A 13,533-nucleotide genomic window follows, 5' to 3' on the forward strand; every position below is an offset into this window, starting at 1 on the left:
AAAGGTTATTATTGAAAGCCTGGAAACTGAAATGCCTTAGTGACCCCTTCAGGCTGAAGAGAGTCATGAAAATGGTGGATCCAAACTCGCATTAATTGTTTCACATCACGGCAGTATGATGGTCTACAGCAGGGGTCAGCAACCCACGGCTCCAGAGCCGCATGTGGCTCTTCAGCCTCTTTGTTGTGGCCCCCTTTGCAAAGTATTTAACACCCGGACTTGTTGGGGCCAAAGTAAACATGTTTGTCAACAAATGTAAACAAAGTTTACATTTACAGAGATATTTATGTACATTTATCTTCTATATTGGCAAGATCCGATACTAGCAAGAGTACTCGATCAACTCCGCTTTTTCTCCTCTGAACTACTTTGATACCGCAAAATTCCCTCTAAATCTGGCATTCAAAATCATGGGAAACTCGCAATTCGCTGCACATTTCTTCGGGCATCAGGTATAAACTTTTGAAAGTTTATAAGAATTTTGAATTATGTTTTGCGGCCCCAGTCCTTTTCCTTTAGTGAGCAAGGGGGGAATATGGCTCTTTTGATAGGAAAGGTTGCCAACCCCTGGTCTATGGACCCCTGCATGCGTGGGTTTTCTCCGGGTACTCCAGTTTTCTCCCACATTCCAAAAACATGCTAGGTTAATTGGCGACTCGAAATTGTCCATAGGTATGAATGTGAGTGTGAATGGTTGTTTGTCTATATGTGCCCTGTGATTGGCTGGCCACCAGTCCAGGGTGTACCCCGCCCGAAGACAGCTGGCATAGGCTCCAGCACCCCCACGACTCTCGTGAGGATAAGCGGTACAAAATGAATGAATGAATTATTCAGTTCCAGGGTCAAATTTGTTGAAAAAATTTAATCTTTAACCCAAAAGTCTTCTTCAAGTGTGGAGTCTCCCTATTTATGTCTCTGATGGGTCTGAGCATTGCTGTTGTTGCCGGGCGTGGCTGTGTGACAATAGGTCGTTCACCTGCCTGATGGAAAAACAACTCAATGGTCAATGGCCACTAAATCTGGAATGAGACAGTCTTTGGGGGAGGTGTTAGGACAATGCTGTAAGCTCTTTTTGAAATGCAAATGAAGCGCTGACTTTTGTCCTGATGAAACTGCTCTCCTGTGTTGCAGCATGTGTTGGCATAGGGGTTGCTTGGTCTCTCCAGTATAGACGCCATAGTACACCTCACTAGGAGTGCACTGTATCTACATTAGTTTAGTTCTCAGGATTTTGTCTTTGGGGTGAACCAACTTATGATTGGTCTGATTAGTCTTGTAAGGAGCAGGACATCTCGCCTACTGTTTTTATCTTGGGTTCTCTTGGTTTGGGTTCCCATGACGGTTTTGACAAAGGTCCAGTTCGGATAGTAAGGATTAGCCTTCCTGTCTACCGTTGTCGGTGGTGCACACCTTCTCTGCTCGGTCCTTGAGGGTTCTGATAACCCCTAGCCTGTGATTTAGCCAGTGATGGGGTCAAAGAGCAAGTACTGGTTTGTGTGGGTAGGTTTTCACAATTAAGTCGGTCATTAAATTGGAAGTAAGTGGTGCTAAGGCAAAGTTGAAGTACACCCCCCTCATTTTAATGCACTTGGGAACGTTTTAAACAAACATTGAATTGCATTACCCCTATTATTATGTCAGGTCTCTAGAGAGAGAGAGAGAGTCTAGTAATATTACATCTCTTTTTACATTCATAATTAAAAAAAAATCTCTTCAGTGTGGCCCTGATATTCCTTCATCGCAGATATGAACGGTAACAAGCTTATATTTAATTTGTTTCTTCCTCTATTTCTTTTTGAAAGAATAATCTATTTTATTTGTAATTTCAATTGATCAATTGAGACGTGTGGGATTGCCACAATAAGAACCCTAATGGTTTAGTCTGAGATTTTTTAAAAGTCTTTTGACGACTCATAATGTCTGATTTATGTCTTGTATGCTTTAAGGGTCAGCACCTGTCGGGAAAAATCTTACTTGATCTGATTTAAGCAAAGCAAATACACTTAATGTCGGCGGATGGATGCTAAGGGCCTTCTTGTTGAGAAATGTTAATCTACTTTGCAAACACACACTCGCCATGCCTTTTTAATCATTTTAAAATGACTGTTGCTCTGCTTCGAGACTGTATTGCTTTGCTGCTTCATACTTCAAGCTGATGTCCTCACATTCTCTGGGTTGTGGATTTCTGAACAATGGATAAAATACATAGGGGTGTACATCGGTGTATCGATTTATATTCCTATAGTCCAACTATGAACGTCGATCTGTGTTTTGCCATTCCGGATGACATATATGATCGAACATCATTCATTCATTCTACCACTCATCCTCACGAGGGTCGCAGAGTATGCTGGAGCCTATCCCAGCTGTCTTCTGGCGAGAGGCGGGGTACACCCTGGACTGGTGGCCAGCCAATCACAGGGTACATATAGACAAACAACCATTCACACTCACTTTGCATGTTTTTGGAATGTGGGAGGAAACCGGAGTACCCAGAGAAAACCTGTGCACGCACTGGGGAAACATGCAAACTCCACACAGAGATGGCCGAGGGTGCAATTGAACCCGGGTCTCCTAGCTGTGAGGCCTGAGCGCTAACCACTCGATCGCCGTGCAGCCTGATCTAACATCATTTAAAAAGGTAATCATTCATTCATTCATTCATTTTCTACCGCTTATCCTCACGAGGGGCGTAGAGTATGCTGGAGCCTATCCCAGCTGTCTTCGGGCAAGAAGCAGGGTACACCCTGGACTGCTGGCCAGCCAATCACAGGGCACATATAGACAAACAACCATTCACACTCACTTTCATACCTATTTGGTATAAATTTGGAGTCGCTAGCATGTCGCTAACCTAGCATGTTTTTGGAATGTGGGAGGAAACCGGAGTACCCGGAGAAAACCTGTGCACGCACAGGGAGAAGATGCAAACTCCACACAGAGATGGCCGAGGGTGCAATTGAACTCGGGTCTCCTAGCTGTGAGGCCTGAACGCTAACCACTCCACCACCGTGCAGCCCGATCTAACATCATTTAAAAATGTAATCATTCATTCATTCATTCATTCATTTTCTACCGCTCATCCTCACAAGGGTCGCAGAGTATGCTGGAGCCTATCCCAGCTGTCTTCGGGTGAGAAGCGGGGTACACCCTGGACTGGTGGCCAGCCAATCACAGGGCACATATAGACAAACAACCATTTACGCTTACTTTCATACCTATTTGGTATGAATTTGGAGTCGCTAGCATGTCGCTAAGCTAGCATGTCGCTAAGCTAGCATGTCGATAAGCTAGAATGTTTTTGGAATGTGGGAGGAAACCGGAGTACCCGGAGAAAACCTGTGCACGCACAAGGAGAACATGCAAACTCCACACAGAGATGGCCGAGGGTGCAATTGAACTCGGGTCTCCTAGCTGTGAGGCCTGAGCCCTAACCACTCACCACCGTGCAGCCTGATCTAACATAATTTAAAAAGGTAATCAATCAAAAAAAAAAGGATTTAAGCAAGGATTTATATGGATGAGTTTTAAGTTAAATTTAACGATAAACACGTTAAACGTTACTTGATTAAATCAGTCACGTCATCGCCACCCATCAGCATGGAAGATGGCAAAGGACAAGAGGCAAGTGAGAAATAATGAAGCCACCATTGTGGTCCAGTGTGTTGAAACACTTGAGCTTTTGTGAAGAGGAAGATTTTCTAAATAAGTCAATTGCTGTTTGTAGGACATGTAAAGGTCAAGTAAAATACCACGGCAACACTGAGAATCTCTCCAACTATATACACATCATACCCGTCTAGGCACCGTATTTTTTTTCATCCTTTATTTGTATTTAATAATACTTCCTTGCACTGTAAATAATCTCATTACTAATTGTTGTTGTGCATGCGTATTAAATATAAAATGCATCATTGTTTTAGCCGCTGGCTGAAAAGTAAACATTTGTCTGCAAAAGTAATGCAGAGTTTATAGCGAATGCCGCAGCACGAACGTGTAAATTATGCACATTCATGATCACATTTGTATGACATAATTCCCAGCCTCACTCATCCAGATAAAGCTAAATGAATTTCGGCATGAAATATACATGTGGATGAACCTGTTCTGAGTCTAGGAGCACTTAATGCCACCTAGACAACAATAGTGCCAAGACCAACATGTTGTGTATCCGTGCTCACTACTCCTCCACCCTTGCTGCTTTGTTTCCCGGGATTCCAGGGACAACAATGTTTTTTGGGTTTTATTTTGGGCTCCTTTAAATTATTCACAGTGCATTCTCCTACATTTATCTCCAATGAAGTCACATCTTTCGCTCTGACGCTCGCTCACTCACTCCCTGCTTTGACAAACACATACACACGGCGGATAAGATCTGTCTTTAGCTTATCTCTGTGGGGCCTCGGCAAGCTCTCCCAGGAATATTGATCATGACACCCCCCTGTGTGCGGCGGGGCCTCCTTTTCCAGACAGAGCGCCGACACTTTTGGGACCACATTTTAGTTCCGTGTTGTGGGCTCTGAACAAGATTGTTAGCCCACAAGGCACGGTGGCAAAAGCTTTTACACGGTGGTACCGGCATACCACAGGGGTCTCGGGGGCTTGATTAGTTGTGGGGACTTTGAATGGTGCATAATTCATCTAGGAGGACTGCTTGCCGCCACAGGCGAGACAAGGCAGTTTGGACCGTTTGGGGGGGGGGGGAAAACTAAATCATGGATATGACCTCACTTTCCTATGCTCGGGGAGTGACTTTTTTTGAACTGAACATAGCTGCAGAAGACGATCGTGGTGAGTGAATTTCCACAAAGTAAGATTTCTTATTCATGAACAGAATAGTTGTGTAATTAGAGCATAGAAAACCTGTTTACAACCTTGAAAATACAGTTAACATTATTAGAGCCCTACAGACATGAAATAACACCCCTATAGTCATCTTTACACATGTATTACTCAATATAGTAGACATAGCAATAATAAACAACCCATTTAAAACATGGAAGTGACGTTGGGAAGTTCAAAGTTGACTTTTGGGTGGGGAATATAACTCAAATCTGCAAAAAAATATATATTTTTTTAAAAGCCTGTTGTTCCGGCGATGCTTGTGTGTCTCACAGAACCTTACAGTAACATTACTGACACCTAGTGACCAGTGTGGAATACCACAGATCATCACAAGGTCTTTGAATATGTCTTCTGAATGGCTTTTTTATTTCAGTTCATTTAGCCATTATTATGCTTGAAAATGCTTAATTTATGCAAAATAAACAGTTAAAGGTTTGCCTAAATATACCTTTTTTAACTAATAGGCCATATTTCACCACAGTCATAATTCATTAATTTACGTGTATTTGAAAAACCGTGATAGTAAAAACGCAACATTACTGTACATGTGTAATATCTCCATTGAAATCTTTTTTTTTTATGATAACATCCATCCCAGAAAACATGTGGCCCTTCAACAAATCTAATTGATACTGTATGTATTGTAATGGTAAGGCATTCAGTCGAAGAGTACAATTGAGACATGGTGACGAAGACTGGTGATGGGAAATAAACTACAGTAATAGCAATTTGCACAGCATAATTTTCTAAATGAACATTTCTGCTCAGCAACTCCATTAGCTCCATGATTCAAGGTTGAGCTGTCAAAGCGTACACTCCTATCACAATGTGCAGGCAGCCTTGTTGCGCTGCTCAAGCCCCGGTGCAGGCGCAAGGAACTCATTATCTCTCCATTAGCCTTTTGAAACTCACGCTGTGCAGCCAACCAATGTTCAAAGCTAAACTAATGGTGTTGGTATCAATACACAAACCCTCACATAACCCCAATATGCGTGGAAACATGGATGTGCCATATTGTCAAATTGTAAGTCATCTCTGCTGGAACATGACTGAAGTGCAGAAAGTCGAAAAGTGGCATTGTGGTGTTGGACAGAAGTGCACATTTTGGAGTGACCTTTTACTGTGACTTTTACTTTACTTTTACTATATGTGCAATATTCATCTTGATTTGGCACTCCTGTGAGGTGGATGGATCATCTCGGCAAGTACTGACTAACAGATTTTGGTTTAGGTATGGCCGATATGGACCTTAGCATCTATCACAGTAATTTGGGGATGTATCAAAATATGACGATATCATTAAATTCAGCTAAAATTTGTAAAAAAAGATTTTTTTTTTTACATATATTGGTAACAAACTCTAAAACGGTACTACAGCTAAATATTGTATAAAGGCATCATGTCTTTCTCTGAACAATACGACACTGCCATTGTTTTTCTTGTCGTAAGGCAGGGGTCTCAAACTCAATTTACTTGGGGGCCACTGGAGCTCGGGTCTGGGTGAGACTGGGCCGCATCAGGTTTTCCAAAAAAAAAACAAAAAATCGCATTTATTAAAAACAAAAAATTTAAAAAAAACTTTGCTTTGGTTCCAATTTTCTACAAGAAAGCTCTGATAAAACATTCCACTGTTCTCATAATATCTTACTTTATTTTTCTACACAAAATAAGATGAAAAATAAATAAACAAATCAAGAATAAAGAAAATCAATCAATCAGTAATAAATAAATAAATATAATAATAAAACGGCAAATAATAAAAACTTAAGAAACCACATATAGTTAACCACATAACTTACCACTTCCACACGGATAGGGAGGATAACTATTAACAGTTATTTAACCTTTAACATGAACATGAATCAAATGTAATAATTTTTCTGGGTACATGATACCATACAGCATCCATATCAAACTTGCGCGGGCCGCACTAACATTAAACTTTCATATCAAGGCGGGGGCCTCAAACTAGTGTCCTGCGGGCCACATTTGGCCCACGGGCCGTGTGTTTGAGACCCCTGTCGTAAGGCCTTCCTCATGGCAAGAAAAGTAAACGATGGCATGAACTGCCGGATGTTTGCACTTGAGACGGTAGAACAAATCTGCCGTGTTTCCACCATTTGCCGTCAATGATGCTTTGCAAACTTTGCATATTTTGGTCTCTTGCTCCACTGCTGCTGATCGAAACCCATGCTAAATCTCTTTTGTCGCCGTATTCTATCAATAAATGTAAAAAGTAAAAAAAAAAGGTAAAAAAAAAAAAATAATTGAAGAATATGTGCCTGAGGTAATAAAATTCTGGACTATTTTTAAAAGCCGGTGCCAAAAAGTAGACATGTCCATATAAGTGAGGACATCCGGTCACCCCTTGATATGTTATGCCTGATGGCAAACATCTGCGCTAATGGGATTTTTTTTTTTTTTTCACTAAACGTGAAACAACCCCCTGACTGTGCGGCTGATGAATAATGAACTCGCTCAAGCTAATAAATATATTGCTGATCATTTCCATCCACTCCCATGCTGAGCCAGAGTAGCGAGGGCGGCGGAGTAGATGTCGTAGCTTTGAATGGGCGAAAGAGAGTGTAGTAAAAAAAAAGAAAAAGCATGAAATGCTTTCAAATCAGTCAGCTTGAAATGCAAACTGAGAGATCAATTAAAATGAAATAACTATTATCATGAATGCAGTACAGTGGGGAAATAGATGGTGCGTGTCCTTTTGGGCAACCCCACAAAGGGGGCAGATGTGGCCATCGATCATAAAAACAAGTCAACAAGGTCAGGTAACGATACACTGCCAGATACCACACACACGTGAAAGACTAATGAAAAGAAAGGCTATATGACATTTGTCCATGTCACAGCGCAAGCAGATGGAAAACACATCGAAATGTGCAACTTAAACACCCACAAATACACGGCAGCATCGCAGTACAGCAAGTAAGGTCATGTCAAGGGCATCTAACGTGACAAATAAAGCTCATATTGGAACACAGAGACACAATGTCAAAGAGAACAGTACTTGGTGGTGGGGGGGGGGGGGGGGGGGGCAACCTCAGAGAGACAAATAGACATAACGCTTTAATGCTCTCGTTAACGTTTTTGTTGGGCAAATTGAAATCACTGTAAAAAAAAAATAAAAAAGCACTTTCTTTGAATCCTTGAGTGCAAAAGGAACACTATTAAATGAAGGAGAATGTCATTTCCTTAGAAGATTACATGGGGACTTTTTCCATAACAGGGGGTGTTATTATACTGAACAGAATTGGTGGCGTGTCTCCACTTAGGTAAATACACGCTATTAAACCTCCACAGTCAAATACAATAACGTTAAGGCAGGGGCGTACAAACCTTTTCCACCGAAGGCCGCATACGTACAAATGAAAGCTATTAAAGTCATTTTGTGCATTAAAGATGCAAAAACTAATAATTAATCAACTAATTCAATCATTACAACAGTCCCTTTTATTGCAAATGTTCATCAGAAATCAGAGCGCTAGGAGGGGGAGGAGTGAACCGTGTGTGACAAATTAACCACTGTATAATGATGTTTAATAACACAGAAATAAAGTAAAATTGCTCACCCATGAGATGCTTTAGAAGCCATAGAGTCACCTACAGGTACTATTTAAACAGGTACAGCAGGTCTGTCACATGTCTTGGTTAGCAACCTGTTGCTAGGCAGAAGTCGTGAAAGAGAATCATTTGAAAAATGGGCTTCAGGAAATATTACAGGATTTAAAAAATAACACCATTGGGATAATAAGAAAAATGTATGCATATATATATTCATTCATATCGCAGCTGAATCAGTGTTCGGTATTAAATATAAATAGTACAGGATATTAGGAAAAAAACCACCACCGTGCTGAAAAACCAACTTTTCATCCAAAGCTCCTTAAACTGCTCTTTGCAAAATGTACTGGATATAATATACTGGATAAATGTAGGATCATGTCAGATACCTGCGCCTGAATTTACATATGATCAAGCTTTAATAAAAATCAGCCTGACACTGAAAACATTGATATTCCGGTCCTGACTCTTATCATTTCTGGGGGGGAAAAAAAAATGAACAAGTATTGAGCTGGCGGGATGCCAACAGGCAAAAGTGCCCACTTCTCCTTTGAAATGTCGCAGGAACAGTCCATCACCTTCCCTGTGTGTTAATGGGAGACATTTTTTACAGCACTTCAATTGTAATACCCCATGATGTTCAAGGATATGGGCTTCTTGAGCTTTATTACGCTGGAAATACATAGATTAGGGCGGGAGGAAAGGGACAGGAATGTGTGAACCTGGCAACACCCACTGTGGAAAATGCCTTTGTTTTCAGCACAAAGTGTGTTATGCATGCTAAACATGTCAACTTGCTCTCATAAACCATGTGCTCTTTTTATTATGAAACCTAAAAGTAACATTCCCCCTCTTCTTCTTAATTTATTTCAGACATGCATACTATATTACACCAATGTTTCTCACATATACACTTACAATATCTATTTATATACTTACATATATATATACACACACATATACGTGTATATATATATACACACATATACACACACACACACACACACACGTGGCATACATGCACATATTCATACATATAGTACATTCGTACACACACACATACAGTGAAGAAAATAAGTATTTGAACACCCTGCTATTTTGCTATTTCTCCCACTTAGAAATCATGGAGGGGTCTGAAATTTTCATCGTAGGTGCATGTCCACTGTGAGAGAGATAAACTAAAAAGAAAAATCCAGAAATCACAATGCATGATTTTTTAACAATTTATTTGTGTGATACAGCTGCTAATAAGTATTTGAACACCTGAGAAAATGAATGTTAATATTTGGTACAGTAGCCTTTGTTTGCTATTACAGAGGTCAAACGTTTCCTGTAGTTTTTCACCAGGTTTGCACACACTGCAGGAGGGATCTTGGCCCACTCCTCCACACAGATCTTCTCTAGATCAGTCAGGTTTCTGGGCTGTCGCTGAGAAACACGGAGTTTGAGCTCCCTCCAAAGATTTTCGATTGGGTTCAGGTCTGGAGACTGGCTGGGCCATGCTAGAACCTTGATATGCTTCTTACGGAGCCACTCCTTGGTTTTCCTGGCTGTGTGCTTCGGGTCGTTGTCGTGTTGGAAGACCCAGCCACGACCCATCTTCAATGCTCTGACAGAGGGAAGGAGGTTGTTCCCCAAAATCTCACAATACACGGCCCCAGTCATCCTCTCTTTAATGCAGTGCACTCGTCCTGTCCCATGTGCAGAAAAACACCCCCAAAGCATGATGCTACCACCCCCATGCTTCACAGTAGGGATGGTGTTCTTCGGATTGTACTCTTCATTCTTCTTCCTCCAAACACGCTTATTGGAATTATGACCAAAAAGTTCTATTTTGGTCTCATCTGACCATAAAACTTTCTCCCATGACTCCTCTGTATCATCCAAATGGTCATATGCAAACTTAAGACGGGCCTTGACATGTGCTGGTTTAAGCAGGGGAACCTTTCGTGCCATGCATGATTTCACATCATGACGTCTTAGTGTATTACCTACAGTAACCTTGGAAACGGTGGTCCCAGCTCTTTTCAGGTCATTGACCAAGTCCTGTCGTGTAGTTCTGGGCTGATTCCTCACCTTTCTTAGAATCATTGAGACCCCACGAGGTGATATCTTGCATGGGGCTCCACTCCGATTGAGATTGACCGTCATGTTTAGCTTCTTCCATTTTCTAATGATAGCTTTCTTTCTGTCTTTGGACAGCTCTTTGGTCTTCGCCATGTTACAAGTTAAAGTCTTACTGATTGTATGGGGTGGACAGGTGTCTTTATGCAGCTAACGACCTCAAACAGGTGCATCTGATTCAGGATGATACATGGAGTGCAGGTGGACTTCTAATGGGCAGACTAACAGGTCTTTCAGGGTCAGAATTCTAGATGATACACAGGTGTTCAAATACTTATTAGCAGCTGTATCACACAAATAAATTGTTAAAAAATCATGCATTGTGATTTCTGGATTTTTCTTTTTAGTTTATCTCTCTCACAGTGGACATGCACCTACGATGAAAATTTCAGACCCCTCCATGATTTCTAAGTGGGAGAAATAGCAAAATAGCAGGGTGTTCAAATACTTATTTTCTTCACTGTATATATACACACACACATATATACACACACACACATATACATATAATACATACACATATATACACTCATACATACACAACACCTCTTACTACACATGTCTGAAAAGGAACAGGAAGAAGCAAAGCTTATTAAATCCTACCCCTTCTCCACGCCAGAGCAGTTACCAATTCAATAAGTGATTTAGTACATGTATACTAAGATGTTTCTTATATAGGTTTTTCCATATGTATGTCCATATTTTGTATATCCATCATCTTGGATGGCATATTAGGTAGGTACATCAAGAATATAAACAACAATAGCTTGTAGCGGTTGTTTTGTTACAATGGAAATGAAGCCTTTACGTCAAATCTCCTACACCCTAAATGCAAGATTCCGTACTTCCCAGCTCAAAATGCAATATTCTCTACTTCCCAGCAAAATGGACTCCATCCCGATTGATTGCGCAGGTCAAGGGTCACATGGACAACAAAGAGGCCTTTCAAGGGAGTGCATCAATGACCGTGTGCACATACGACTCGGGTCATAATCTGCAATCAGGAGGATAATCTTGGACAATGCAGGAAATTGCTTCTGCACTTAGCATATTTCCTGAGACAAAAGGTAAAAAGAGGAGACCGACTCATCCGTCTTGCTATATTTGTCCAGACGCAAGACACTTTTGTCCATGAAAGTGAAACACCATCAACCATCAAGCGTATTGAAGAGTTTGACACCTGAGGGTCAAATACTGAAAAATGACAGAATGCAAAGACTGCTTTGATATTTTTTAATGTAAATATGCTTAAAATATATCATATACATATATTTTTTAAAATGCATCTTTGTGATATAAGTGAAAAAGCCTACCAACCTTCTACCACACTGTGGTAGCCCGTGTCCTCCTGTCTGCAGTAGTCTGCTGGGGGAGCAGCCCATAGAAGAAGGACGCCACATGCCTGGACCAACTGGCACCGAGCTGGACAGCCTGACATCTGTGGCAGAGCAAGGGACACCGAGGAGGCTCCTTTCCATGGTGGACAACTAGCATCATCCGATGCACGGCATCATCTCCCTGCAAAAGAGGCAGATTACTATCACTGTCCTGCTCCACTTGAAATAGCTTGAAAATGTTCAGGGATTGTCGGAAATGGGATATTCCGCTGATCGCGGGATAGGACCATACTCGGAATCGGTGCATAGAACTCCACAACAAAAAAATACAGGTTAAAAATACTATATATAATAAGTTATCAAACAGTTCTAGAAAAAAGAATGATACAAAAAAATATAGGATTAATATGGAATCACAATATGGGGGGGGGGGGGGGGGGGGGACTATGGTGCCTGGCGGAGATCTGCACTTTTAATGTTTTCTTGTTTAATTATATTGTTTAAAATGTGCTGCGGACCCTAAATGGCCCCCGTGCCACACTTTGGACACCCTATGTCTTCATTTGTTTTAGCGACTGCAGGAATACGAGCGAGAAAGAAGACTATACAACTAATTTATCTGCTTCTACATTCCCAAATCTTCCTAAATTTAAATCTTGGAATCACAATATGGAAGGGAACTATGGTGCCTGGCGGAGATCTGCACTTTTAATGTTGTCTTGTTTAATTATACTGTTTAAAATGTGCTGCGGACCCTAAATGGCCCCCGTGCCACACTTTGGACACCCTTTGTCTTCTTCCGTTTTAGCGACTGCAGGAATACCAGTGAGAAAGAAGATTAGACAGCTAATTTATCTGCTTTTACATTCCCAAATCTTCCCAAATTTAAATCTTTTCATCTATAGACTGACGCCCAGTCAGTGAAAACGATATTTCACTCCTCAAAAGTGGAAAGTACCGCAGTACCGGATTGGCCGATGTACTGCAGCTTCGTGTGTTTGTTCATTTCAGAGACATCATTGATTTGCCATTAGCCCAGGGATGGTGTTAGAACACTCCCCAACAGGTACGCTAGCTTTGTGAGTGCAGCCACTGTTGTCAAGCCCCTGCTGCGTCGCCCCAGGCTGGTGTTCAACTGCGACGCCCCCGCCGTTCTGTATAAAGACACACACACGTCTCCTCCGTACGTCCTCTCTCTCTCTCTCTCTGGAAGGTTTTTTTTTTTTTTTTATCAAAACCTGAGCGGGAAGACAGATGGCTGTGAATAGGGGAGCCTAATGTAAAAGTGAGTGGAGTATGGCAAACAGGGAGATAAGCAGCAGCTGGCTATTCCTCTCTGGCTGTGTCAGGGTACAGGGCCCTAAATCACTTCTTATCTCCCACAGCCGCAGCCACACACTAATGGTCATCACCAGCAGCTTCCTACCTGCTGGCAGACGGCAGGGGACCCAGCAGGGGCGGGGGTGGTGGGATTCTCCATCATTTTACTTCTGGTGTCACAACATCACAATGATGGGATGGACATGGATGGACTGTTTTTTTTTTAAGTTTTCCAAATGCACGGATCATACAATCGAACATAGCTTTCAACGTCGACATAAGCGGTTGTCGACATAACCGAAACCGAAACTAACCAAATTTATACCGAAAC

General features: G+C 41.5%; 1 protein-coding gene across 5 annotated transcripts in view; it reads right to left on the reverse strand.

The window, feature by feature from the left end:
- Nucleotides 1–13,533, reverse strand: part of gphnb (gephyrin b) — a 190,504-nt gene that overhangs the window by 174,618 nt on the left and 2,353 nt on the right. For all 5 annotated transcript variants that reach the window (XR_009119164.1, XR_009119165.1, XM_058046186.1 and 2 more), the window contains exon 2: nt 11,863–12,063. Coding sequence is in view for 3 of the 5 variants with exons in the window: in XM_058046186.1 (XP_057902169.1) it covers nt 11,863–12,023 (161 nt within the window). In the remaining 2 variants the exon portion in view is untranslated. The remainder of the gene's footprint in view (nt 1–11,862; nt 12,064–13,533) is intronic.

The sequence above is a fragment of the Doryrhamphus excisus genome, chromosome 1 (genome assembly GCF_030265055.1).
Source record: "Doryrhamphus excisus isolate RoL2022-K1 chromosome 1, RoL_Dexc_1.0, whole genome shotgun sequence".
NCBI classification, from domain to species: Eukaryota; Metazoa; Chordata; class Actinopteri; order Syngnathiformes; family Syngnathidae; genus Doryrhamphus; species Doryrhamphus excisus.